Source organism: Lygodium microphyllum, chromosome 6 (genome assembly GCF_053477565.2).
Source record: "Lygodium microphyllum isolate KBCC chromosome 6, Lygodium_microphyllum_v1.1.10, whole genome shotgun sequence".
Lineage (NCBI taxonomy): Eukaryota > Viridiplantae > Streptophyta > Polypodiopsida > Schizaeales > Lygodiaceae > Lygodium > Lygodium microphyllum.
The window spans coordinates 38890551-38918078 of record NC_141140.1 but is presented as its reverse complement, the minus strand read 5'-3'; the positions used below and the strand labels follow the sequence as shown (position 1 = coordinate 38918078).

Below are 27528 nucleotides of genomic sequence, written 5' to 3'. Positions count from 1 at the left end.
GTACACAGACATATTTCCTGAAGAGTTGATAAAACTTCCGCCTCAAAGGGAAGTTGATCATGAAATCAAGCTAGTGCCAGGAGCTGCACCAATTGCAAAGAGGCCATATAGAATGTCCATCCCGAAAGCAATTAAGTTGAAGGAGCAACTCAAGCAACTGTTAGACCAAGGCTACATCCGTCCTAGCAATTTGCCATGGGGAGATCCAGTGATGTTCCGAAGGATGGAATGCTTCGACTATGTATTGATTACAGAGGGTTAAATCAATCAACCATTAAGAACAAATATCCTATTCCAAGAATAGATGAACTTCTTGACCATCTTCAAGGTGTGAAGATCTTCTCCAAGATTGATCTCAGGTCTGGATATTATCAGATAAGGATCAAGGAAGAGGATATCCCAAAGACGGCATTCAGCACAAGATATGGACACTTTGAGTTCCTAGTCATGTCATTGGGGCTGACAAATGCACCTGCTACCTTCAACAGGCTAATGCAGGATATCTTTAGGCCATATCTTGATGACTTTGTACTCTTCTTCTTTGACGATACCTTAGTCTACTCCAAACAGGAAGAAGATCATGAACCCCAGCTTCGCATTGTCCTTGAGACAATGAGGGCACACAAGCTTTATGCCAAAAAGAAGAAGTGTGCATTCTTCAAGCGACAGATTGAATATCTGGGATTCATTGTATCAGCAGAAGGAATTTCACTAGACCCGGCCAAGGTCAGAGACGTTCTGGAGTTGCCAACACCAACAACTATCAAAGAAATACGTAGTTTTCTTGGATTGACAGGATGGTACAGGGTCTTTATCAAAAACTATGCTTTGATTGCAGCACCGCTAACGGATCTACTGAAGAAGCAAACATCAATTGTATGGTCACCTGGTGAACAATCTAGCTTTGATAAACTAAAGCAAAGCTTGGTATCAACCCCTATCCTGAAACTTCCGTGAGCATGTACTCCTGTCATCTAGTTTCCCTACAACTTTCTTGCTCACTGATACGACCTATGCCTCAGATTGGCTATTGGATTCTATGGCATCTTGTCATGTTACTCCACATAGAGCATGGTTCTCTACTTACAGGGAGTTTGATGGATACATTTCTTTAGGCCTTGAGCAGACTTATGCTATTCTTGGTATAGGGGACATATACCTAGCTTTGCCTAATGGGACTTCTCTTATGCTTAGGGATTTTTTACATGTACCCATGCTCAGTAAGAGCTTGATTTCTGTCAGTCAATTGCATAATGCAGGTTACTCTGTTTCTCTTTAGGATAGGTCATGGAAGATCTGTCATGGTTGCTTGGTTTTGGCCAAAGGTTCTAAATTTGGTTCTCGTTACCCAAGGCATGTCTCTCATGTGGGAGATTCTATGGTTGTAGTTATATGGATACCACATGCATTGTTATGGCATTATCGCCTAGGCCATATGCACCACAGAGAGATGGAGATCTTGTCTCGTTCAGACTCATTGTTGCCTCCTATGTCACTTACAGATCTTGTTGCTTGCCCTGATTGTACACTTGGTCCTTGCAAAGCCCCCTTGGCTTAAGGCGATCATACGAGGCAAGCTCCTCTAGATCTTGTTCATTGTGCAATATATGGACCTATGCCTTCCCAGTCACTTGGTGGCGCGTCGTACTTTGTGACCTTTGTTGATCATGCTACCCACTGTGTTTGGGCTTTTCCCTTGGTGCAGATTGAGGATGTTGTAGTTATGCTTGACAAGTTTATGGATTCTACTGGTAGCAGGTCTAGGTGCTTGAAAATGGATTATGAGAGTCATGCTCTCTCTCCCAGCTTTCGGGCCTCTTATCAGCAGTATGGCATTGATTTCTTGTGCCCACGGTATTATAGAATTGCTCATGGCATGTGCCTGACCTTACAAGAAAAGGTTACTCCTATACTTACCACTGATGGATTGTCTTATGGCTTTTGGGCTGAGGCCCTTATGATGGCAATCTATTTGGTTAACAGGACGCCTTGCTTGACCTTGGATCGTATTACACCCCATGAGGCATGGAGTGGCATGCAGCCCTCCTATGATTACTTGAGGATGTTTGGTTGCCAGGCATCTTTACGTATGCCACATGAGCCTATGTAACGTAGATGTATCCTCCTTGGTTATGGAGATGGTGACTTTAAGGCCTACAGATTATGGGATTTGGATGCCTAGCAGGTCATACGCAGTCATCATGCTCTCTTCTATGAGATGAAACACCTCTCAAGCCTCTTGATGACCATTCAATATGCTTTATGATTGATTTTACAGCAGCTACAATGCCATTTCAGCAAGTTGTTTATTCTGAAAATGAGGCACTTATTGGTCCATGTGATGTAGCTATACATAGCAGTCAGGGTTAGGATGTTGGTGGTCAATTTCTAGATCCCTTGCAGGCTCATGAGAGCCATTTTCTTGTAGTTTTGCAGGTTGGACAGCCATCCATATGTCAGTCTTCTAATTTGCTGACGCCACATGTAGTCTTGAGACCCCGTTGGACGAGTGTCCAAGATGTTGGCTCTCTTTCAGTGATTGACTCTGGAGAGTTTGACTGCTCTCCATTGTCTTGTATGTGCCACGTTGATGTTATGCATGACTGTGATGCTTCAAAGCCATGCACTGATGTGTTGTGCTTGCTTCATGAGAAGCATTGTTCGATTGCTCCATTGTATGGAGCTGCGGGATCGCTTATCTCTTAGATGTCATGGACTTGGGGATGCTTGACTCTTCTTCTGCAGAGGTTCCTGACACTTCTTGCACAACTCGCTTTCCAATTGGGCGTTTGGGTGAGATATCATGATTTCTCACCTTGTCTTTTTTTTAATTTTCTTTGTTTTCACTCCCCAACCACATTGGCCTTTTAGTGGGAGATTTTTGGGGTAAAAGGCCTTTGGGCCTTCCCATGTGCATAGTGACCACCCATTCTTTATTCATATATAATATGATAGTGCAATAAGGTTGTCAATTCAATTGGACAGCACCTACATTGTGTGTGCTCTTCTCTCCCACATCTTCCTCTTCTCCTTCTCCACCGCCATTGCATCCCCTTTACAATTTTGATCCTTTTTGTTCTCGAAAAGAAATTCCTTTTGGGACATTTCCTCAAACTTGGGCCACGTCATAGAATGAGTAGTAGCATCAAGACTCATGCACCACTTGTAGACTTTGGCCTCAAGTGTGAGACTTGCCTCAAGGGCTCTAACAAAATCTCATGTACAATGTAACTAATGTAAGTCACTCCACTATTGTAAAAAAGTTTTAATTGCATCCTTGTTATAATCTCCTTCCTATCCTTTGCATCCTTAAAACAAAGGTGGCTTCATATTCTTTAACATATTATTGACCTCATATATACCAAGAGAACCAAAGGCCATGGCACCTTGAGTTAGCCCTATTGACGAAGGAGCTCTAGGAGCAACCCCATCTTCAAGAAGTATAACTGGGATACTCGAAGCTTGTTGTTGTACCAATTGATTTAAAAGCTTTGAGATATGTGCCACATTTTCATTGGGGGCAGCAAAAAAATTTGTAGTACCATCATATGCGAGCCATTAAAGCACCGAATTATGCCTTGTTCATTAGTTCAAATGCATCTAAATCATTCATAATTTCATCCTCATGCATGTTTACAAGCTCATCATGCTATGAATGCAAAGGTGAGTATATGGTGTGATGCTTGAAATGAGAGAAAAATTACTACTTACTATTAATAGTCACAATGGAATAATTCACAAAACTACAAGCGCAATGTGGTAGAACTCCAAAGCCATTGTATGCTAGGGGTAGTTGAAAGGTCCTTGAAAAGCTCTTTATCTCCTTTCAAATAGGCTTTTGAAAAATTTATTTGTTATTTGAAGCAACTCCAAGGCTTAACTTGATGGTCAATTACCTTGGAGTTAAGTGTGCTTGGGTGTAAACAATATTGGGATAGGTGACTTCAGTGAAATTTTATCTCAAGCAAATGCTTCCACATTGCCTGGCAACCATTTGACACCAAAAAATCCTTCGTAGCCTCATTGCCAAGTATGCCAAGGTCTATGCCTTGGTCATCACCTTGTCATAAGCCATAGGAGGACATCGATATGCAGTTCATGTTGTGATATTCACGTGATTATGAGGCTGGTGTAGCCTACTGTAAAATGATCTCACACACTCCTTGACCTTTTGCTACAACCTTGCTTTGATACCAATGTGATGCACACATAGATGCCTTGCCTTCAAGATACTTAGAAGTTAGGAAAAGCTCCATTAACCTCCCAACCATTCAAGAGAATAGCCTCTTTTAGCATCACACCAGTATCTTTAAGTAGATCCATGGAAATGTTTTAGACCAACTTTTGATAAATCCATTCACTTCGATTGCATATCCCCTTTGGTCCATATACCCTTGTGCCCTAATGTAGACTATCTCTTAACCTCTTAACCATCAACACCTTAGCATAATGATCTATTACCTACTATTAGGGCTACGGTTGAGCTATCATATGGACCATTTCTACTCAGGACACTTGTCCTAAATTGAGGAATCAAGTTGGTTAATAAATTATTGAAGGATAAATAATATTAACAAGATCTATTGTCACGACCCCCATGTACACCACAACAAACCAAATAACTAGATGAACTTGCATGTAGTTAACTCATTAACATGAGACAATAAGATCCCATCTTTCCCTAAAAGCAACACTAGGCAACATAGAAAGAAATCCATGGGCCCTTAGAGTTGTGCTCAGCAATGGCACAACTCACACATGAAACTCTTGAAGTTGTCAACACAACCCAATCATTTTGATTGTGCTACAAGGCTCTCATGAGCAGTCTTAAGGCGTATAAAGTAGGTAAACTTTTAGAGATAACTCACATTTTGTTGAGCAAAGTGGATCAACACCTCAAGCTAGAGCAAGGACGTGTAGATCAAAGCTATGTCAAAGCTATGTCCAATCAAGAAGAAAATGCATAGTGCTTTTGCTATGTACGTCTCACTAGATGAATCCAATTGCATTATGTACAGAGAATTCGAACAAAGTTGTGCATTGCAAGGATTTAAACCCCTAATACTATTCATGCAAGAGAAACTAAGCAAAAAAGTTTAAACAATGCTTGAGGTGTAGCATATTTTATATTTAACTCAAAATCAAGACTGTGATTATAAATTAGTTCTCTCTCTTTTAATAATACCACAAATAACCACCATGTGCTCAGAAAACAATCACTTGTTTTTAAAGTTTACCTATTTTTTTAAGAATAAAAGGAAGGAAAAGAAGATTGAAAACTAGCACAAAAAGAGGGCTTAGAAAAAGAAGAAGTCGAAGGAAGAGTTCAGAGAGAAAAGAAGCTTAAGATACATATGTCATAAAGAAGAAGAAAAGCTAGGAAATGAAAAGAGAGCCATAATTTTAGGAGCAAACTTTAGAAGGGAAACAACCACAATGCTCTCCAAAGGAAATTCCAGCTTGAAGCTTTAGCATATGTTGTGTCTCTATAAAGGCCTTGGAATTAGAATAATTCTATAAAGGGTTAGGCTTCCTGATAAAAGGCCTAGTTATTGGGTTTTTTTTCGTGCTCTTAGCATTGTGTTTGTGTGTTCTTTTATGAAAATAGTAAATTGTATTATTATAGAAAAATAAAAAGTTTAGCCTGCTATATTTCAAGCTTCAAGGATGTGAGATATAGCCTTGTTCTATTCATCTAGACCACATTGTAGTACATAGATCAAGAAAAGAGTGGCATCTAGTCATCTTAAATTACTCCATAGAAAAGGAGAAACTTAAATATGTTTACATGTCCCAAGTACTACAATGGATGGACAAATGTGATCCAACTCAAAGGTGTAATGGATGGACAAGAGCAATTTAACTCAGACATTATATCTTGCCATCCCTTAATCATTGCATATGGGTCTACAGTGATACAAGTTGTTGGACTTGAGTAGGCCATCGCCCAAGGACTTGAGCATGCCATCGCCCAAGCACTCAGTGTCTTGAAGTCTAGGAAGAAAAGATTGGTGTGACCTCCCAACCATGCTCTTGCCCAACAATCCCCATAAAGGATATTATGTACTCCACTCTAATCATATTTTCCCCTCGTGCCATGGTGCCTATTGTTCAAAGGTCCTATTGTCCCCTATTAGTCACCACTCGCCATGTGCAAAAATAGTAGTAACATAATGCCAACGCTACTAACATAATACTAACCTGAATCGTAAAAGGATATTTACACATTTACAAAGATTGTTAGATGAAAATCAAGTAGAGTTAGGCATCAATCATATCGAGCACATCGATCAATGCTAATTGGTGGTGAATATTGGCACAAGCTATAACACCTAATGGATGCTAGATTGTGGCATAGCTTGGAACATTACAAGTGTATTTAAGACTCTCAATTTATAATCTCTCAATGCCTCTTCAAATAGGATTTTTTCACATTATGATCCATACATTTGTTAAAGAAGTCAAAGAAATAGTGCCTTATCATGGAATGCAAATGCATTAAGGGATGGTAGAATATTGTCATAATAAGTCACCTTGCACATTTAGTCATTATCTTTCTCTCATTTAGCCATGAATACCTTAATCAATGGGTAAAGATTTGACTTTCCTATTTTCATGAGGGAAAACCCACAAATCAACAACCTTTCTTGCAACCAATTTTGAACAATTGTTTTAACCTAATTTGTCAGGAATTTTGGATACATCCACTAGGCAAACTTACAATCAATTATATGATCTACTAATCCATCAAATCTTTTCACTAGGTGCTAGAGACCCCAAAAGTTGTTCTTTTTTAAACATGCCCAACAGTGTTAGAATGCAATATTTCTACCTAACAGTCACCTACATTTAAAAGCCAATACAAAGAGATATCCAAGACCTGCTCATAGTAGACTAATACATAGTTGTAAAGAACATCTCAATGCCTTAATGTAATAATTTACATTTAGTAATAGAGCTCATCCTTCTATTGATTCATCTATGTAATTGTAGCCTCCTACCTTCATGTATTCGATTAGTATTATTAGATGCTAATCTAGTTTGCGTTCTTTGCCTATTTTATGTGTGACTATGTTGATTGAGTTTTGAACTAGTCCTTAGCTCTTATCTTGATTCATCCTATTATCATCATCTATTGAATCAAAAGTGCTTTTTAGTACTTTTAAGTATTGAAAAAGCATTATGCATACTAGAAACACTCTACAATGTTCAAAAAGTACTCTACAATGTTCAAAAAGTACACTCTACAATATTGAAAAAACACTTCTCTCTAAAAACACTATCCAATAATATTTTAAACACAATAAAAGGATAGATTGAGCTTTGACTTGATATACTTCTATAATAATAATAATCAATATCAATATCACCACTTCTTTAGGATGCATATTTTTACTCAGGTTACCATTGATATTTCCCCAACAATTTTATCTTGAGGATGATTAACTTTGACCATTGCTACTCTTTGGACGTGATTTTTATATGCTCTTTGTGTGACATTCAAGGCTTTCTAGATGGTGGATGGCCATCAAATCCTAAATTTGACTCATACATATGGCTAATTTTTACTCAAAATATATATTACAAACAAGTGCATGTGCTCAAGGGGACCTAAAAAATGAAACACAAGCAACCAAGAGGATGGCTCAAGTAACCAAGTAGGAAAGGGCCAATAAGGGCACCTTCAAAAGTCTATCTAACAGTATATAGCACTAATGAGAATATTAAAAACTCCATTACAAATACCACATGAAGGTCTCAATTAGTACAATAATCAAACTTAAATGAAAAATAAGGCTTTCTTCATACAAAAGCATATCTATAGACAATAACATATCCAAATCTAAACATCAAAAGGATCGTGTGAAGATACAAAAGCCCTCCCTTCAAGTGGTTGTAACATGGAGAAAAGTGCAATCAAACTCCCAAGGGGATCTAGTAGGTTTGTATCCATAGTAGGCATTGAGGGCCTCATGCAAGGCATAAGCAACCTTCATACTAAACATAGTAGAAGAAAAATGGATGAAATCAATACACAACCAATTAAGACACCCAATCAAGATGTTTACCTTAAAAGAGTGAGAAAGAGAGATCTCTCTGTTTAGCAAAAGAACAAACACCAAACTAGTCAATGCATAAGTTTGTCATATCTTTCTTTGTAAAATTGACTATGTTATCCATGAGGATTTTGAGATTCGCAATCGCAAGTTTAACATTAAAGTGATATGCAATATAATTTGAGCCAACTTCTAATATCCAGTTGAAATAGCAATGTTCTTCAAATTTGGATTACAAGCAAAGCTTGATTGATCCATCTCAATGAGCAACTCGATGAAACTCTTGTGAGACGATACATATTGGCAACCCTTGTATAAAGATGAAAGGGGAATAAAGAGAATTCCAACAACCTAAGGCCAACAATTCTGGATACCAAGAAATTTACTACTTCGACAATAGCTCTCAATTAGCTCAAACCAACAAACTACTAAGAATCTAAAGAAGATAGTCATCAATTTCATTATCGTCATGAATATGCGTTACAACAAGAAAATACAAAAGAATGTAAATAGCCTTTGAGATACCTCCATAAAACTGAAGAAGTATCCACTTATAAATTTGAAAGTAATGTGTGGACAAGTTTGTTGTAAAACTATATAGCCATCCCAATCACCACTGCAAGCAAATGTCATCTTGCTTGATTCCATAGCTATGAATAAGGCAAGATGAACAAAGTGAAAATTACCAATGACTAAGAGTGCAAGAGACAAGCACAAAATGGAAAGCAATTACAATAATCATAAAGTTCGGGAAAGTGGTTATAAAATGGGTGAAGGGTTCGAAGGCTCCCATGAGAGAGATGTGTAGAGTTATGATAGGCCAGTTAGGCTTCCATTAACATGGGTAGTCGAGCATGAAATGCTACCTCAAAGACAATGACATTCTGAAAAGGTGTTAAATTGGTTGGAGGGAATACCACTTGATGTTTCAATAGTTAATGAGTAGGTTGGGACACAGAAGGCATAAAAAGAGCTAGCTTTGTACAAAGGATTGTGTATGGTGGATATTATGTAATGAGAATGTAACTGTGTAATGTGGATATTATGTAATAAGAAGTACCCGTGCACCAAGTAATACGCCAGTCAAAAGAGAGATCCTCAATGATAGCATTATCGTTAGTATTAGCCCCAAAAGTCACAAAGTGTAACCGCTTGTGCGTGGAGGATGGGGTCCCCTGGTGCCTCCTGCAACAATCTCCGTGTAGCTGCTAGGTCCCGCCGAAGCGCTCTCTCCTCCCAGCACTACTGCTTGGCCTGTAGGGCTGCCTCTTGGCAAATTCTGCTCGACTCGGCTAGGACCTCTGCAACCTCCTCTGCTATTCTGTCCCTCCTGACCCACTCTCTGGTCCAGATCTGCTCTATCTGTCTCGACACCTCCTCCCTCCTATAGATCGAGTCAAGGATCTGACAAAATCGTGTATCTAGGGCGGATGCTGGGGGATCAAGTGCCAGGAGAACCGGGCAGTGATCGGATAATGTGGTGCCTGCCAACTGCTCAATCTGGCCTCCACGAGAACCTCCCTACTCTCCCACATAAAACCTGTCCAACCGCTCCAGCAAGTCTCCACCTAGCCGTCCGTAACCCCAGGAAAAGTCCAACCTCTCCCTCCAGTGGAAAGCAGGGTCTTTCCACGCATCTCGTGCTCCGACTGCAAGCAAAAAGACCTCCCATGCCTTCTACTCCTCCCCAGCCATGCCCTGGTAGTTTGTTCCTCTGCCTTGCTGGTCCTCCAAAGCCTCTAGATTGTTGAAATCTCCTCCAACAATCCAAGAATCCACCTCTAGGAGTCCAATCTCCACCCAGAACCTGCTACGTGTCCTAACCTCCATAGGGGCATAGACATTGAGGACTCCAATACACGAGTCCCCAATATCCAGTCTGATCCATAGAGCCCTTCCTGCAACTATCATCCCGTGGTCTCGTACACAGGTGGTGAGACTCGAACCAATAGAGGTGCATACGCCTCTGCTCCTACCATGGCCACTTATGGCTTACTCCCAATAAGTATGCGAGCTACCCGGAAGTATCTTCCCAACCCGCTAAGCCTGAGCGAGGGTGAGCTTGTGCTCCTGTAGTAGCAAGATGTCTATCCGTCCGGCGAGGGCAAGCTGCAGCTCCTCCCCGACAATCAGCTTCCTCGAGCCACGCGCCCCACTCTAGTGGAGATTGTTTACATTCCAGGATGCAAGATGTAGGCTCATGGGGAAACCTGTGACTGACCAAACAAGCATCTGTTCGGTGTGGAAGCTGCAGATGAGGAAGAGAGACTGTGAAGCATGCAGGTACATTTTGCCGCCGCTCTGGATGGTGAGCTCCAGTCCCCCATGGTGGCCCTCGGCCGGACCATAGGGGTGATAGATGCTCCAGGTGGTACTATCAATGCATCTATCAGCCATGCTGAAAAACGTGACTCTGTACACTGGTAGAAGCGGGCCCCTGTGCCGAGGGCCACTCCATCACGTCCCTCAACGCTCTCCATTGTGGGGGGGCTCGAAAGATAATGCTCAAATGCGGGACGTCGGCACCAGCCCACCAGTTAATGTCCATCATGCAACCAGGCCACTGTTGTGCGAACAGTGCTAGTTCTTCATCTCCCATCCACTGGGAGATGTGATCCGCCACCTGACTCTTCAATTCCTCCTCAATCTGTATAGTCATCCACTCCTCTGAGAAAGATGACTGAAAAAAGAAAGCGTAGTTTGGTCCATCCGGTGGTGCTAGTAGGTGGACCTTGCCCCTCCTTGACTTACGAACCACGAAGATCCCCACCTCTAGAGGTAGTGGGAACTCTCCACGCTCTGCAACTTGCAGGTAAGACCATGGGCCATTGCGGAAAAAACTCTTGTGGCAGCAGATGTGCCTGTCTCGAGAAAGTATGGCAAGTGGCAGGGGCAGATGAGCTAGTGGCTGTGTGGATGTGGGGGGGGACGGCTGGTGTGTAGAGGAGGTAGGTGTGTGTGGCTCATCACCTCCTATGGGAGGAGGGGGAGTAGGTTTGGGGGGGCTCACCTGACCTGGGTGCAGATCAGGGGGGGTGCTCGGTAGTGGGGGTGATGGGGGTGGAGTGGATCGAGCTATGGTGGAATGGCTAGAGATGCATGGTGGGCGTTGGGGGGGAGGGGGGAGGGGGGAGGGGCCTGTGGGGGCTCAGGCGAGGCAGTCTGTGACGCATGTGGAGAAAATGGGGGGTATTGGTCCTGTCGAGTGAGGTGACTAGGAGGGGCTGTGGAGTGATCTGCCGAAATGGGGCCGCTCGTCCGCCATCACCCTGCTGACGAGGCTGGGCCTGAGGGGTTGGCTACGCCCCCCCTTGCCGTCTCCCTCTCTGTCACCTCCGCACCCTTGTGAAACCGTCAGCGTCCACCTACGCACCTGTGGGAGGAGCCGCCTTGGCTCCAAACCGTGTACAAACTGTTGCCTGATGCCCAAAGTCGTAGCAACGCAAGCATTGCCTTGGTTACCCACTCACAATGACCTGCTGCCTAAAGGAATGCTCGCCTACCTCAATTTCTAGGAACTCTAGGATATTCTTGACCTCCTTCATTGCCACCCGTACCCTTGGGACCCCTGCCGCTGTCACTGCATCCGCAAAGGACGCGGAAAGGACAATGCCGAAAAGCCTCCCAAAGTTTTCCACCAAGTGGGGGTACTCAATCGCCAAGCCGTGGAAGAGAAGGGTGACTGGGTGCCGAAGAAACCTGTTGTGGACTGCAAACGCCTCCACAGTGAAGCCACTGTACCAAGGGACCATGTATATGACCCCCTTCGTGGATGCATATGGTGAACTGGCGAGTAGGTCGCGAGCTGCGTCTGCCGAACTGAGGCGGGACCATGAAGATCCCTTGGCCCAACAGGACCACCTCCATGATCTGCGCCGTGCTGATGCTCAGCGTGGAGTGGAGCCAATGCCGAAGCTGGGCCCTGGCTAGGGAATGTCCTACTACCTGACCATAAATTGTTCTTTCCATTAGCTCGAGCTCCTTAGCTCGGACGGCTACAAGCTGCTCCTCAGAGAGGACTACGCGCAAGGTGTTCGATTGGGGGGCACTCAGTGAGTGCACCGGCATCTGACCAAAGGTTTCCATTGCACATCCCTTCTGGGAGAACCTACCTATCGGGCTGCTATGCTGCTGAATGGGGAGTTGCTGCAGGGGGAGGGAGCAACTGGAGGGGGGGGGGGGGGGCAGGTGGCTGTCGATGTTGAGGGGGGGGCGAAACGGCCAACCAGGGGGACAGCCAGGCAGGAGGGGGAAACGGCAGACAGGAGGCCATTGCACAACGTTGGGGGCGGGGCGCACGAACAGAGCTGGGAGGCGCGAACAGTGCTGGGACGGCCACGATCAGTCGGGGCGGGAGGCCGAACAGTCGGGGCGGGGCGAGCGATCGGACAGCGGGCGATCAGTCGGATGGCGCAATCGAACGGGCGTGGGTAGTCAGGGCGGGGGGACAGCAGCGCGACCTGACGGTTGAGTCAAACCACTACAAATTTACAGTACATAGTATGTGTGCCTGCATAAAATATAGTATAACATCTTATGTCAAACCTGTAGTCTTATTGCAGCAACAAGTAGTAGCACCTGCATATAATGATAGAATAATAACAAATATGACATGCCACACCATATATCAGTCGTTGGAGATTCCGATTACGATGTGTGGCTATATATATGAGATTCTTCCATTTTTACTACAGGTAACAAAATCTTGTAGAGCGTAGTCCGTGCGCTTACATAGAGTGACAATATAACATCTAATACCAACTACTAGTGTTACTGCAGCTAGTAGTAGCATTTGCATAAAACTGTGTATGTTTGTGTGTATAGACAAAGGAGAGAACAAGTTCATACTTTTGCAATAATCTGTTGTAACTCACATAATGATCATTCAGTGATCAAATAACCAAACAATTCATACGATCCAAACTTTCAATATCCATAATTACTTCATCGCAGAGCATCCAAGTAAGATGTCTATTTCACGTACATGTGGAATAAACCAGATTTTCATCAAATAAATAGGGTTCCATTGAATGAATTTGCATGTTGAGTAAGACCTTACGTGTACTGGTTGCTTCACATAAACCAAGTTATTGGCTAGCCCATCACTAAAACCCTGGTTACACACAGCAATATATATCTGCTTTAACCAACTTTTAAACATCTCTAAGGTTTAAAAGCAGTTGTTTCATTTAGAAATCAATCCCTCTGGCATTCCAAAAATGAGATAGGAGATGGGATCCACCCATGTGTGTGTGTGTGTGTGTGTGTGTGTGTGTGTGTGTGTGTGTGTGTGTGCACGCGTGTGTAAAATGTAAGGTTCACCCTACCTGTACCACTCATTAAATACAAATTGGAGCTGAGGTCATGTAACAGTAGTATGCCTAGGCTGGTCTTTTCACAGACCTTCACTCTAATTCTGCAACTAGCATTGATGGAAAATGCTGAACTATCCCAAATCTTTCTTGCAACAATTCGAATATCATGGCTCAAAAATGCCTGCCAATAAAATCCAAAACATCATGTTACACCATCTGACAGGACCCAATAAATGTCCTATTGACTTCTCTACAACTGTATCCTTTGAAAACAGTATGGGGCAGATGATCAACCATGAGCAAGAGGTAGATAGTTGCCAACAGCAAAAGGATATGGACAATCCAGTTAAATCAACTCCCTGCCCCCACCCCCTATTAAAGGAACACAAAAAAACCTGCAGATAACCAAGCTGTCTTGGTGTGTTTAAGAAGCATGTCCTTATCATGCACCATATGACCTGGTGTGTAAGATTGTTCTCCAGTTCCTTCAGCACTTATCTGGCTAACACTTGAGCAACAACTTCATTTAAGATTTGCATGAATGGAACCTGTACCCAAATGGCAACACATGCCTCTTATAAGCTTGGACTGCACGCACATCTTGAACGCCTTACCCCCCCCAGTGACAAGCTGACATATTCAGGCCAATCCTTTCAAAGACTCCAGACCACATCTTGCTCCTGGATTGAATCACCCATGGATGATTTCCTGCTCATCTCTGGCTTCACCTTCCACATACTCCACCCCCATTTTTGTAATATTGCACCTCTTTTACCTCACAACAGAAGGAAGAATGTGGAAGTTCATCTGCCTTTTGTTACAATCAACAAAACAAAAGTAGAGCCCTTGATATCAGAAAGACAAAGTTATGGAAAAAAATAAGGATACCATGTCTAGCTTGTGTAGCCCAACTGAAGATTTCCAATCTTCATAATCCTCAGGTTCCAGAAGCCCTACAACTGGATGAGCTAAATTTTATCTTTCTCCAGCTAATCAATGGAGAATTTTGCAGATCCTGGTAATGAATCCACCCTCTTGACTCATCTTGCTGGGAAAATCTTATTTTCCATACCATTCGTATCTAGAGGGGGTCTTGCTGTATTGGAACTAATTTAAACTTTTTCTCCAGAACTGATAATAAAATCAGCACCAGACCTCTTCATACTTACTCTGGAAGCCTTGCTGACATCAATACTTCTGACTACTTCTTGTGGCTTCTTTCTAACCCTCAACATGCAAAGGCTTTTTCACAGTCCCTGCCAAAAAGTTAAAGGTCTTTGCATGTATCGCAGACATCTGAAATCCTCGTTACTGTAAGGTGACCTCAAAAACTTATGACCTTATTAACTTAATCCTTCATCTGACTTAGCGAAAGATAAAATGCTAGTGATTTGTTTTTGCAGAGAGAAGATGGGCGCTAGTGGCACTAGTAGACCTGAACCATTTTTTGAAAAGAAAGGGTGGCATAGCACCCAGCATAACACTGGCCCCCAAACCTGCTTTGTATTTCATTTCAGCCGGCTCTGCCTAAATAAGCCCTTGACCATCAAGATTTCTCTTCTTACAAAGAGGGATAAAGTATTAACTGTGCGCTTTTTTTAAAGTGAGCAGCATTAATGTACAAGCAAACCCAATTCACCTTTGAACAGGGCGTCTGAAGGCCAACGTATATATTAGATTTTTGTAAGAACCTTCCAAAGCTTTCCCTTTACTTTCAAAAAACGAAAAGGTTTGTAGCATCAGTATTCTGTCTCCAGGAGACCATCAATCAAGCCAAACTCCATAGCCTGCACAATCCCCCCCCCAAAAAAAAAAAAAAAAAAAAAATCAATTAAAAATTAACAACATGACAAGAAAATGAAAAGAACAGTTTAAAAACAAAATTAGTGGATAAATCAAACTTGCCATCTTGAACGTCTATCTGTGCACAAATTAATAACAGTCATCAGAAGAAAGTCAAATTTCAACACCAGATACATGTCAAGACTGCCAGCCATAAAAGCACCTCTCTCAAGAGAGAAGAAAAAAAGGAGCCTACTCCTTCCCTTATCTCCCTTTCCTGCTTCAGCATTCCACCCAGTCATCCTATTAGTATTAGGGGCATACTTATACTCCGTCTCTTATAATCGGTCAATTAGGGCCTTCATCTACTATATGAGGCAGAGATACCGTCACGTCGCAAGCTCCCCCCCCCCCCCCCCCGTTCCGTCTGATCGCGCCCACCCCCTAGATCGATAGCGCCCCTCACTCCGTCTGATCAATCCCTCCCACTCAGTCTGATCGCCGCCACCCCCCCCCCCCCCCCAATCGCAGGCCATTTCCCCCCGCCTGACCGCTTCCCCCTCGCCTGGCCGTTTTTACACCGCCTGTCTGCCCAAACACAATTGTCCCCCCGCCCCGCCCCGCCTTTTCCCTTCCGCCTGGCCGTTTCCGTCTGCTTGTTCACCCAGGTGTGACTGACCCCCCAGCCCCGACACTTCACTGCCCCCCCCCCCCCCGGGGCACGCTTCCTCCGTCCGCAACCTCGGATCGTGGAGGCGGTCCTAATGGGCCAAGGGATCTTCATGGTCCGGCTCAGCTCGGCGGACGCAGCTCGCAAGTTACTCGTCAGTTCACCATATGAGTCCACGAAGGGAGTCATATACATGGTCCCTTGGTACAGTGGCTTTACTGTGGAGACGTTTGCACTCCACAACAGGTCCCTTCAGCACCCGGTCACCCTTCTTTTCCCCGGCTTGGCGATAGAGTATCGCCAGTTGGTGGAAGACTTTGGATGGCTCTTCGGCACTGTCCTTCCCGTATCTTTCGCAGATGTAGTGACAGCAGCACGAGTCCCAAAGGTACGGGTGGTAGTGAAAGAGGTCAAGAATATCCCACAATTCCTAGAGATTGAGGCAACCGAGCACTCCTATAGGCAGCAGGTCATTGTGACTGGGCAACCAAGGCAGTGCCTGCGCTGCCACGACTTTGGGCATCAAGCAACAGTTTGTACGCGTTTCGGAGCCAAGGCGGCTCCGCTGACAAGCCTGCAGGTGGACACTGACGGCTTCACACGGATCCAGAGACGACAAAGAGGGAGACAGCAGGGGGGACACAGCCAGCTCCTCAGACCCAGCCTCGACAACAGGAAGCAGGCGAGCGAGTGACGCCCCCTCGACAGAGCACTCCACAGCCCCCCTCTGTCCGTCCCACCCGGCAGGACCGTGTAAAAATTACACGGCGCAGCGAACAGAATCTGAGAAAGAGATAGAGATAGAGAGTACACAACACATAAGAGGAGAATTAGAAAATTTCTTTTGCTCCAAACAACTGATACAAAGATGGCTCTGTCCACTCATGCGCTTCCACATTGAAGCTTAGATGGAGATCTAGATAAAAGATAGGTGAAGAGCTTACGGCTAGCTGGAACAACTCTGACTGGGTAAAAGATAGATGATGGATGGCTGTGAAGGGGTTTAGCTTTTATAGCCCGTGAAGGCGGTTAGATCAACATGACCGACCTACCATATGAGCCTCTACTAGTCGGCCAAGGAATATTCCCTTTACCATCAAGCCGGGGGCGCTGCCCCCGGACCCCTGCCAAGGGGGCCACTAGCCCCCCTAGGACCCCCTAGCCAGGGGCCGCTTCCACGGTCCCCGGACCCCAAAATAGGGGCCCCTTTTAACTCCCTTACCCCGCAACTCGATGCAATGTGCCTCGAGTTGCTACCATCTTAACTACTCAGTCCAACCCAAAGATTAGACCGACAATGGTCACCTTTTTGCCATCCAGTCACATAGACCACATCTGATATACAAGTCAAGACTCAACCAATGTCCAGGCTCACATTTGGCTTCTCCTCATGATGGGGATCTTACAACTTTGAGCACCATGGATCATTGGTGGCACCTTATGAGAGTGGGACATTGAGCATATCTAATAGACCACACCCCCCCACATCCTCCACTCGTGTCACAGACTCCCTCGCCTGAGTTCCCACAGCCCCCTCACCCCCCTCCCCTCCACATCCCATGCCCCCCTTGGCCCACGGCCCCCCCTTTCCAAGGTCATCGGCCCCCCTCCACACCCTCCATGCATCTCCGTCAACCCCACCATCCCTCGATCCTCTTCCCCCCAACCACCTCCCCTACCGAGCACCCCCCTGATCCGCACCCAATTCAGGTGATCCCCCCCGGACCCATCCCCGCTCCTGCCACAAGAGGTAATGAGCCACACACACCTACCTCCTCGCACCAACAGTATTTCCCCTCCCATACAGCCACCAGCTCATCTGCCCCTGCCGCCCGTCACACCTTCCCGAGACGGGCACAGCTGCTGCCACAGGAGTTCTTCCACAATAGCCCATGGTCCTACCTGAGAGTTGCGGAGCACGGAGAGTTCCCACTACCTCTTCAGGTGAGGATCTTCATGGTTCATAAGTCAAGGAGGGGCAAGGTCCATCTACTAGCACCACCGGATGGACCAAACTACGCCTTTTTTCTTCAGTCCTCTTACTGAAGGGAGTGGATGACTACACAGATAGAGGAGGAGTTGAAGAGTCATGTGGCGGATCACATCTCCCAATGGATGGGAGATGAAGGATTAGCATTGTTTGCACAGCAATGGCCTGGTTGCATGATGGACATTAACTGGTGGGCTGGTGCCGAGGTCCCACACTTGAGCATTATCTTTCGAGCCCCTCCACAGTGGAGAGCTCCAAGGGACGTGATGGAGTGGCCCCTGTCACAGGCGGCCCGTTTCTACCAGTGTACAAAGTCACGACTCTCAGCATGGTTGATCGATGCATTGATAGTACCTGGAGTATCTATCACCCCTATGGTCTGGCCGAGGGCCACTATGGGGGACTGGAGTTCACTGTCCAGACCGGCGGCAAAGCGTACTTCCATGCCTCACAATTTCTCCTCCTCATTAGCAGCATCCACATTGAACAGATGTCTATTCGGTCAGTCACAGATTTTCCCATGAGCTTACACCTTGCATCCTGGAATGTGAATAGTCTCCACTACAGTGGGGCACGTGGTTCTAGGAAGTTGATTGTTCAGCAGGAGTTGCAACCTGCCCTTGCCAAACGGATCGACATCTTGCTTCTACAAGAACACAAGCTCACCCCCACCCAGGCCCAACAGGTAGGGAACGTACTTCGGGGCAGCTCGTACACTTACTGGGAGCACACAATAGGTGCCCACGATAGGAGTGGAGGCGTATGCATCTCTATTGGCCCGAGTCTCACCGCCTGTATACGAGACCACGGGACGATAGTAGCAGGGAGGGTTCTATGGATCATATTGGATATTGGGGACTCGTGCACTAGAGTTCTCAATGTCTATGCCCCTATGGAGGTTAGGACATGCAGCAAGTTTTGGGTGGAGATCGCAGATGGACTCCCAAAGGTGGACTCCTAGATCGTTGGAGGAGACTTTAACAACCTAGAGGCTTTGGAGGACCAGCAGGGCAGAGGCAAAAACTACCAGGGCATGGTTGGGGGAGGAGCAAGAGGCATGGGAGGTCTTTTTGCTGGCAGTCGGAGCACGTGATGCTTGGAGAGACCCTACCTTCCACAGGAGGGAGAGGTGATTGGACTTCTCTTGGGAATACAAGCAGCTAGCTAGAGTCTTGTGGAGCGGTTGGACAGGTTTTATGTGGGAGAGTGGGGAGGCTCGCATGGGGGCCAGATTGGGCAGTTGGCAAGTACCACGTTGTCCAATCATTGCCCGGTTCTCCTAACACTTAACCCCCCAACATTTGCCCTAGACACACGATCCTATCGGATCCCTGACTCAATCTATAGGAGGGACCAGGTGACGAGACAGATAGCACAGATTTGGACCAAAGAGTGGGGCAGGAGGGACCGGAGAGCAGAGGAGGTTGCAGAGGTCCTAGCCGAGTGGAGCAGAATCTACCAAGAGACAGCCATACAGGCCAGGCAATAGAGCTAGGAGGAGGAGAGAACACTCCCACGGGACCTTGCAGCCACGCAGAGATTATTACAAGAGACACCAGAGGATCCTGCCCTCCACGCACAAGAGGTGCACGCACGAGCAGCCATTGTTGGCCTAGAGGACAGGAGCTCGGAGTTCTCTTTCCAAACCTCAGCAGCCTTCTGGGCGCGGAAGGGAGACACAATGTGCAAGGAGTTCTTCCAGGTGCACCAGCCTCGCACCACAAGAGAGCAAATACGCAGCCCACGATCCTACCCTCCACGCACAAGAGGTGCACGCGCGAGCAGTCATTGTTGGCCTAGAGGACAGGAGCTCGGAGTTCTCTTTCCAAACCTCAGCAGCCTTCTGGGCGCGGAAGGGAGACACAATGTGCAAGGAGTTCTTCCAACTGCACCAGCCTCGCACCACAAGAGAGCAAATACGCAGCCTTCGGGATCAGTATGGGAGGACTCATTCTAGCCCAAATGAGGTGATGGAGATTGCCACCGACTATTACACACGCCTTTTCCAGCAGGAGACAGCTTCAACTAGAGGACAGAGATGTAGACAGCAGGTATGGGATCATAATCCGTCCCTCGTTACAGAGGAGATGGGACGCTCCCTCCTAGCCCCCTTCACAGAGAAGGAACTAGAGGAGGCTTTCCATACACAGGATGGGCAGAAATGCCCGAGGGAGGATGGCCTCTCTAAGGCCTTCTTCGCTACCTACTCGAAAGTGGTGAAGGACCCCCTATTGATGGCCTTCCAAGAGATTTTCACTTCAGGAGAAATGCCATGGAGTCTCTTCGCAAGCCTTCTCAATCTTCTCCCCAAAGGGGGAGACCGACTGGAGCTTTCCCAATGAAGACCGATCATCTTATTGTCAGTGGCCTATAAGGCACTGGCAAAGATGATTGGTAGGCGACTACGCCCCGTGCTTCCAGATATCATCCATGACACACAGACACACTTTGTCTAGGATAGGAGCATCCCTGACAATGTATTTACCTTCTTTGAGGCGACAAAGTGGGCTCAGCACAGTAGGCAAAGACTGGCCGTATTACTCTTGGATTTCGAGAAAGCTTATGATAGGGTAGACTGGGATTTCCTAGAGGGCACCATGGTGAGGTTGGGATTCCACCAAGTTCGATTCGCGAAGTCTCTGCCCTTTACAGATCGGCCACCAGCAGGGTTCTTATAGGCGGAAGGTGAGGGGAGGAGTTTCAGCTGGAGAGATCGGCTCGACAGGGCTGCCCCCTGGCCCCATACCTGTTTCTACTCTTTGCAAAGGTGATGTCTCACTTTCTCAGGTCACATGTGAGCGGATTACACAGCCTCCAACTTCCAGTGAGACAGGAGACTTAGTTGTTTGACTCAGAGTATGCAGATGATACAACCATCTACATAGAGGACGATGAGTTGATACTGGAGAGAGAGGCTGGCTCTTGATGTGTTCTGTTTTGCAGCGGGAGCGAAAATCAACTGGCGAAAGTTGGTTAGTACCCGGACTCTAGCACGGAGTGGAGCGTCCACCTAAGATTCAGATGGGAGACCAACAAGTACCTAGGGTTACAGGTGGGACTCGACATCACTCCTACCCCAGCAATTTCTTCCTGTCCTTGATTCTATTCAAAGGAAACTGACCTATTGGAGCACGGCTCGCCTCTCACTAGCCGACCGAGCCCTGGTGGTTAACCAGGTCCTCCTAGCGACGGCCTGGTACATCGCCTCGTGTTGGTGCTTCTCCTTACCTTGCATAGTGCAGCTTTGCCGCCTAGTGCGGAACTTCCTTTGGTCAGGGTCGAATGCTTCTAAGGATTCTAGGGCCAAGGTGGCGTGGGCGACCATCATACGACATCGGTCAGAGGGAGGGCTTGGGATCATAGACCCAAAGTATCAAAGTATGGCCCTCTTGGGCAAGCTAGTTGTTTACGGTCTCATACCAAGCGGGCAGACCTGGAACGTCTTACTGCAGGAGGGCCTTCAGGACTGTAGACCGAGGCTTGGCAGTGAGCGGAGAATCCGAGGCTTCACATCAACTCAAATCACCCACCCCCCCAAATCACCTTTCCTACGCAGCTTACTCCGCATGTGACAGGGCCTCCGTAAGGCCCTAATCCAGAGCCCCCCAAGCTGCTAGGAGCAGATAGACCGTCAGCCAGTGATCTCGAACCCCCAGGTCAAAGATCGGAAAGTGGCATAGATAGGTGAGTGCCCCTACATCCAGTGGGTTGGCTGGGAGGCCGGCCCGGCTCGTACCATCAGGACATGGCGGGAGGTGTACAGGATGGCGGACGAGGAGGTGCTGCAGCAAGTATTAGGCTGCCAGAGAGAAGTGGAGGTGGGGAGAAGGGAGATAGACGCAGCAATACCTCCGAAGTGGCTTGCTCCCCCGATACGAGAGCCAATAGAGCCCGGGGAGGTATGGGCAGCTAGGTTTTCACCAACATGCATCTCCCTACAGGTGGCAGGTAGAGTGGGCGGCACAAGGGACTTTCTTCGCCGTTCAGGAGGGCGGACGTCTAGCCCTTGACAGAGGGCAACAGGATGAGGGGATTGCCGCCCTTTGGTGAAGGAGGCTTCGCGTGGTGGGCCTTCAGGGGAAGACATGGCGACTGAACCCCTATGTTTTCTGGAACGAACTCAGGGAGTGGCGCCTTTGGATCTGGTAGAGCAAACCACTTGATGAGCTGGAGTGGGATCCAAGAGAGTGGCTATGGCCGGCTTTTGCGGTCACCAAGAAGCCAACCAAGTTCCCAGAGCACATTGCCAGGATTGACAAACACGTACTGATGCAGGAGGATATGGATTGGGCGCCGTCATGTAGCAAGCACTAGGCGGAGCACAGCATCACGGAGCCTTTCTGACGAGCCTTCTGGCGCTGCCTATGGAATAGCCAGAGGCCGAGGAGGGTGTCGTATTTCTTATGGCTGGTGGCACATGGAGGCTTGGCCGTGGAAAGTTGGCTTACCCGGATGCAAGAGGGAGGTCGTAAGCGCTGCACAGAGCATTCTCTAGAAACCCCAAAGCATTGCATGTGGTTATGTGAGGAGGCACAGCTCGTGTGGAGAGGAGCGTGGCACATCCTTCGCCGTATGGCACCTAGCCTTGGATGTATCTCATGGGGAGCTTACTATAGGCAGGCAGTCAGCCAGGGCCGTCACTTTCAGTATGAGGCTGGGATGCAAGACACGACATTCATTATCGAGGCAAGGTCGTACGCAGTGGTCGATTTGGAGACTCTACCCATCCTCGAGATACTGGAGCCCACTACAGACCGCTCAGAGGTATGGGAGATCATAGGGAGTCTTACTGGATGGTATATCTGGAAGGCGCGGTGTCAGGAGGCTTTCGGTGGAGAGAGCCTTTCAACACAGGCCACCTTAGCAGAGCTCTAGAGCTCCGTCATCCACTCCCTCCACGGCCGATGGGATCAAGTGCTAACGAGTCCAGGGCTCGCCACGAGCTCCGATGTCACTTCATGCGCACTTCGGGCGGCCAAGATCTGTTTTTCGTGATGCAGGCAAGCAACCCAAATTGGCGATACACACCCCCCTCCCCCCTCCCCCCTCCCCCCCAAAATGGCTTCTTGCCCCCATCCCCCCTAGACCACCTTGAGAGGCTTGTATACATGATGTATTTGTGACTTTGCATCAGCTCGAGCTAGTCTATTGAGCATGAGCACTCAGTTGTAATCAGTTTTTTGAGTAATATAATCAAACACATTTTACTTGGAAAAAAAAAATACTCTGTCTCTTATCTCCTTTGCCTCCTTCAGCACTGCCCCTCAGTCATCCTATTAGTATTAAGGGCATAGCTTATACTCCACAAAATCAATATTTGACTTATTTTCAAATGGAGGAAGCAAGGGAGTTTTGCATGATCGAAGGCGGCAAGGTGGACAATCAAGATCCAATCACACGGACAATGGGGCAATGGAAATGTGTCTCCTAACCGGTCACCAGGTGTTTCAACCCTGCATTTGCTGGTTGCAGTCGCTGCCCCACTCATCCTCTGTCTCCAAGAGCTAACAATTGTTGTCCACGTGCTTCCATCTTCATCAGATAAGTCATCTTCAGTCTCAGCTCTGAGTGTTTGGGATAGTGCAGCCTGCACTGCTGCTTACAACAGCTGGTCACTGTTTAGAGGCTGCTTGCTGTGATTCAGGAGCCGTTCAAAGTACAACCCACTCTCCAACTCATCTCTGCCCACGTCCTTTAGAGAGACCAGAGTTCGAGCTTTTGTATTCACTCTACTTAGTGTGTTTACTGCTCATTATTCACTCTTTGGTCATCATTGTCTCTGAGTTACTCTTCGCCTCTGAGTTCTACCATTATTACTTTGTGTCTTGTCATACACATGTGTTTATCTTCTATGTCCCAATATTTCTTTAGATGGTATCAGATAACATTGGGAGATAGCTCCACGCTAGTCGAAAAACACCAGGATAGCTGTCCACCATGCAAATAGATTGAATGGATCGAGCAAGACTTGACCCTCCCCAACTAAAAGAGCGGGGAAAGTCAGCAACGAAGGGAGTCTGGACGTGCCCATACTCATCTCGGAAGAGGGCTCCAATTCTGACCAAGTATTGTAGGCATGCACCTGTTATGAAAACTACTAGTATAGGAATGAATTTAAAAATACCTCAACTAAAAGGAAAGAAAGACGGACGCCAATAAGAAAAAAATTCCCAAAACCTGAGCTTGGAAGAGAAGATACCATCTCTGTCTCCATATTGATGGACACAATGTTCACCAAGGCAAGAACCAGAGAAACAAACCTTCAACCCAAGTAGGACCTGCAATGTTAGTTCTAAACTGAAATACAAAACCTAGCATGAAAGATTAAGAAAGAAATACTGTTTCATATTGAGATGCTTTAGATGTTCAGAGAGTGCCATGCAGCACAATTAAATAAGTGTATCTAAGTGGGAAGTGGAAGACTTGAGGTAAAGAATAATGCTAAGTCTAAAAGAAATATAGTCTGACTAGCCTAAGGTGCTTAAGGATAACCTAGGACTGCTAAGAGACTAGCCCAGGGGAGGGTAGTAACTGAACCAATCAGACATGTATGAGGCACTGACTGAGGGGGAGATCCAATATCCACTCCGTTGGTGGTCAGCCATTGATGAACACAGATAACAAGGGATGGAGAAACTGCGCTACCTCCCTAAGGAAGACATCCTCTCAACCTCCTTTGAGTGGCACAACCACTGCAAAAAGGGGCTAAGGTTGGTTTAGGAATAAGGATTGGATTTTAGTTCTGGTGAGAATAGAAGATCCTTAACTATGGATGGGATGATCGTAGGTGTAACCGAACCAATCAGAAATGCTATGAGTAATTGATTGAGGGGGAGATCCAAGATCCACTGCATTGGTTACCAGCCACTAATGAACACGAATACCGTGGAGAGGAGAAACTATGTTACCTCCCTGGGGAAGACCCCCTCTCAACCTCCTTGGAGTGGCACAACCACTCCTACAATGGGCTAAGATTGGTTTAGGAATGAGGATTAGATTAAGTTTTGGTGTGGGGAGAAGATCCTTAACTATGGATGGGGTGATTGTGGGTGTGGATCTAAGATCCTTGGCTTTTGAGCAACCACTGTCATCTACATGGCCAAGTTTCTAGCAAAATGTACAAATATCTATTCTTTTTAGCCAAAAAGATCCAAGAGGGGCTGGTGTAGAAGGCATCAAACAGTAGAGATGGCAGCTAAGTCAAAAGAATCATAGCCACATCCTCGAAAAAAATCATCTTGCGAGGGACACAAGCTCATCCCTAATATCCTCCAATCTATTAAAATAATCCTTCATGGAAGGAGAATCATCAGCAATGAGCATCCGTAATTTCTTCCCGAGAGTAATCCGATGCGCAAATGTCTTCTAACGGTACAAAGAAGCAAGCTTTGTCCACACTTCTGCCCCTTTTCATAACTTGCGCACATGCAGTAGGACAAAATCCTATAAGCTCACAAGGAGGAAAGATCAGACTCTAGAGTTGAGCCGATCCCATAAGGCCGCACGATCCATCGATGATTCAACAGTAGGATCGTCCACTGGATGGGGAATAGGGTAGGAAACAAACTCCCAAAGATGGAAGGTATCAAGGATACACTCCACCTTACTCAACCAAAGCAAGTAGTTTGAACCATCAAGTCGGTCCTCTTTGGGTAAAGAAGGGAGTATGGACACCCATATAGAGGGTACTGTAACTAGCATATGAAGGCCAACAAAACTGGCCTTTTGTGAGACATGGAGAGAACGGGGAGGAGAGGGTTTCCGAGCTAGGTGACCTCCGTTTTTCACAATCCACGTGATAACCTCGCGTTCAAAGGGGTGTTGAGAAAGCTCGTCATTTGTACTATTCTGAGGTAAGATATCTTCAAAATCCTGCAAGATACCCATAAGAAATTTGCATTTTGGCGGTAGACAACCCCAAAACCAGAGGAAACAGCTACAAGATCACAAGGAAGTCAATGTAGAGGATCGGCTTGGGGGAGAAATACTGTCGCTAGCAAAAAGAAGTTGTCGCCTTTGAGAACAAAGCTGCATTTTCAACAAAACACAAATGTGGATGGCCTCTTGTGCTAGAATCAGGCACTCTGTGTCTCTCTCCAACAATAATACAATTCTCTGATACCATGTGGAGTGCGCAACGGAAAGGCGCCGAAACAAAGACAAAGGAACAGAGAGAGAGACTGAAAAAAGAAGAATGAAATCTTCACTGAACAAGAAAGAATGCAGATACAAACAAGAAAACGGAGGGAGATTGATCAATCCCTACATGCAGCCCACAATGTCAATGAGGGCACCAAATCAGGCCGATGATTATAGTAACACCAAAGATGGAGGAAGATGACAAACTCAAAGAGTGCATCTACCCAAGGAGGAAGATGAATGAGTGATGGGAGGGAATATGGCCAACTTGCATCAAGGGACACCATAAATGCTGGCCAACCAGCAATAAATGTTGGTCAATGACAAATAAAATGCTAAAAAAAGGGGTGACCCTAGAAAAATCCCAGCTGACAATGGCAATATCCCACAAGTGTATGCAGATTGTGGGAAGAAATAACTGTCCAGAAAATGCACACAAAATCTTGACTCGAGGAGAAAATGCACTGAAAGACAATAAATTGAGTGCTCACAAGCAGGAGATAATAAGGCATGACAAACATGACTGCTAACAGTACTAGGGTGTAAAGTGGTATACGTGTGAGTGTCTAGTGATGGCCTAAAATCTAGATGTGCATCAAAGACAATGTGCACTAAGACTAGATAACCTATTGTAGATCTGAAGGGTTTGCACGAAAAGAAGAGAAATCTAAATGTGAAGTAAAAGTGGGAGGAAGGGCTGGAAATTTAGAAGTGAATGGGAAGCACCAAACCCATTCTCAAATGAAACAGAGAATGAAGGATTACCTTGTGGGACATCCCTAAATATAGAGTTTTCTTCAAATCCATAGCGGTACCAATTAGGGTCTCCATGGTGACTTATAGTCAATTCCTACATAACTTAAGGAGCATATACAAAAAATCAGACTCACAAAAAAGTGGATTGTAGGAATCTATGAATGGGCTTGGTTGGGAAGAATTTCACCTTTCGGATGTTTCCAAAGTGGATAGTCTTTCCTTAACTAAGAGGTGATCACTCTCGTCAACAGAGTGCTCCAATTGAGATATACCTTCTCATGGTATATGAGACGAAGAAGAGCTGGGCCATTCTGAATAATCCCTTTAAAAAAAGGTTAGTAGATGGAGTACCGTCCTCCAAATCAAAACCATAATGCCTCAATAGAGCCACCATTGAAGAGTAGCCTGAGAAAGCATCAAAGGATCCGAAGATGGAGTCATTTGAGCCATCATGAATTGTTTACATATTCTTTATGTATCTCGCACAAACCAAGCCTCCATGATAGCCTCCAATGACTCTTTATAAGAGCACGTGCCCTAATATCATGTGAAGATAGGGTTTGCACAGAGAAAACATTAAATGTATGGACACAACCAAAACACAGTAACTCGAACAATAATGCAAAGAGACAAAATACAAAAACACGAGCACAAACAAAGAAGAAAGAACACTCTGAAATGAATGAATCAATGCTGTAAATGATAGAAAGAAAGTACAAGATACTCAAGGGCAGAGCTATGCAACTAGTGGCTCTTATGAGAGTGGGCTAAGGGAGTAGTCCGAGAGTGACATCCATCAGAGAGAGATCCAGAGTGCTG

At 45.9% G+C, this 27528-nt stretch overlaps 1 protein-coding gene across 4 annotated transcripts in view; it reads right to left on the bottom strand.

The window, feature by feature from the left end:
* Positions 1–13221: 13221 nt before the first annotated feature.
* CLPP6 (CLP protease proteolytic subunit 6) overlaps positions 13222–27528 on the bottom strand; it is an 88369-nt gene continuing 74062 nt past the window's right edge. Inside the window, exons 7-8 of one of the 4 annotated variants that reach the window (XR_015691083.1) lie at positions 15012–15159; positions 13222–13553 (exon numbers count right to left, since the gene is read on the bottom strand). Coding sequence is in view for 2 of the 4 variants with exons in the window: in XM_087679428.1 (XP_087535554.1) it covers positions 15112–15159 (48 nt within the window). In the remaining 2 variants the exon portion in view is untranslated. Of the gene's footprint in view, positions 13554–13582; positions 14629–14703; positions 15160–27528 lie in introns of those variants that run through there. The other 3 variants (XR_015691084.1, XM_087679428.1, XM_087679427.1) reach the window with 3 other exon arrangements.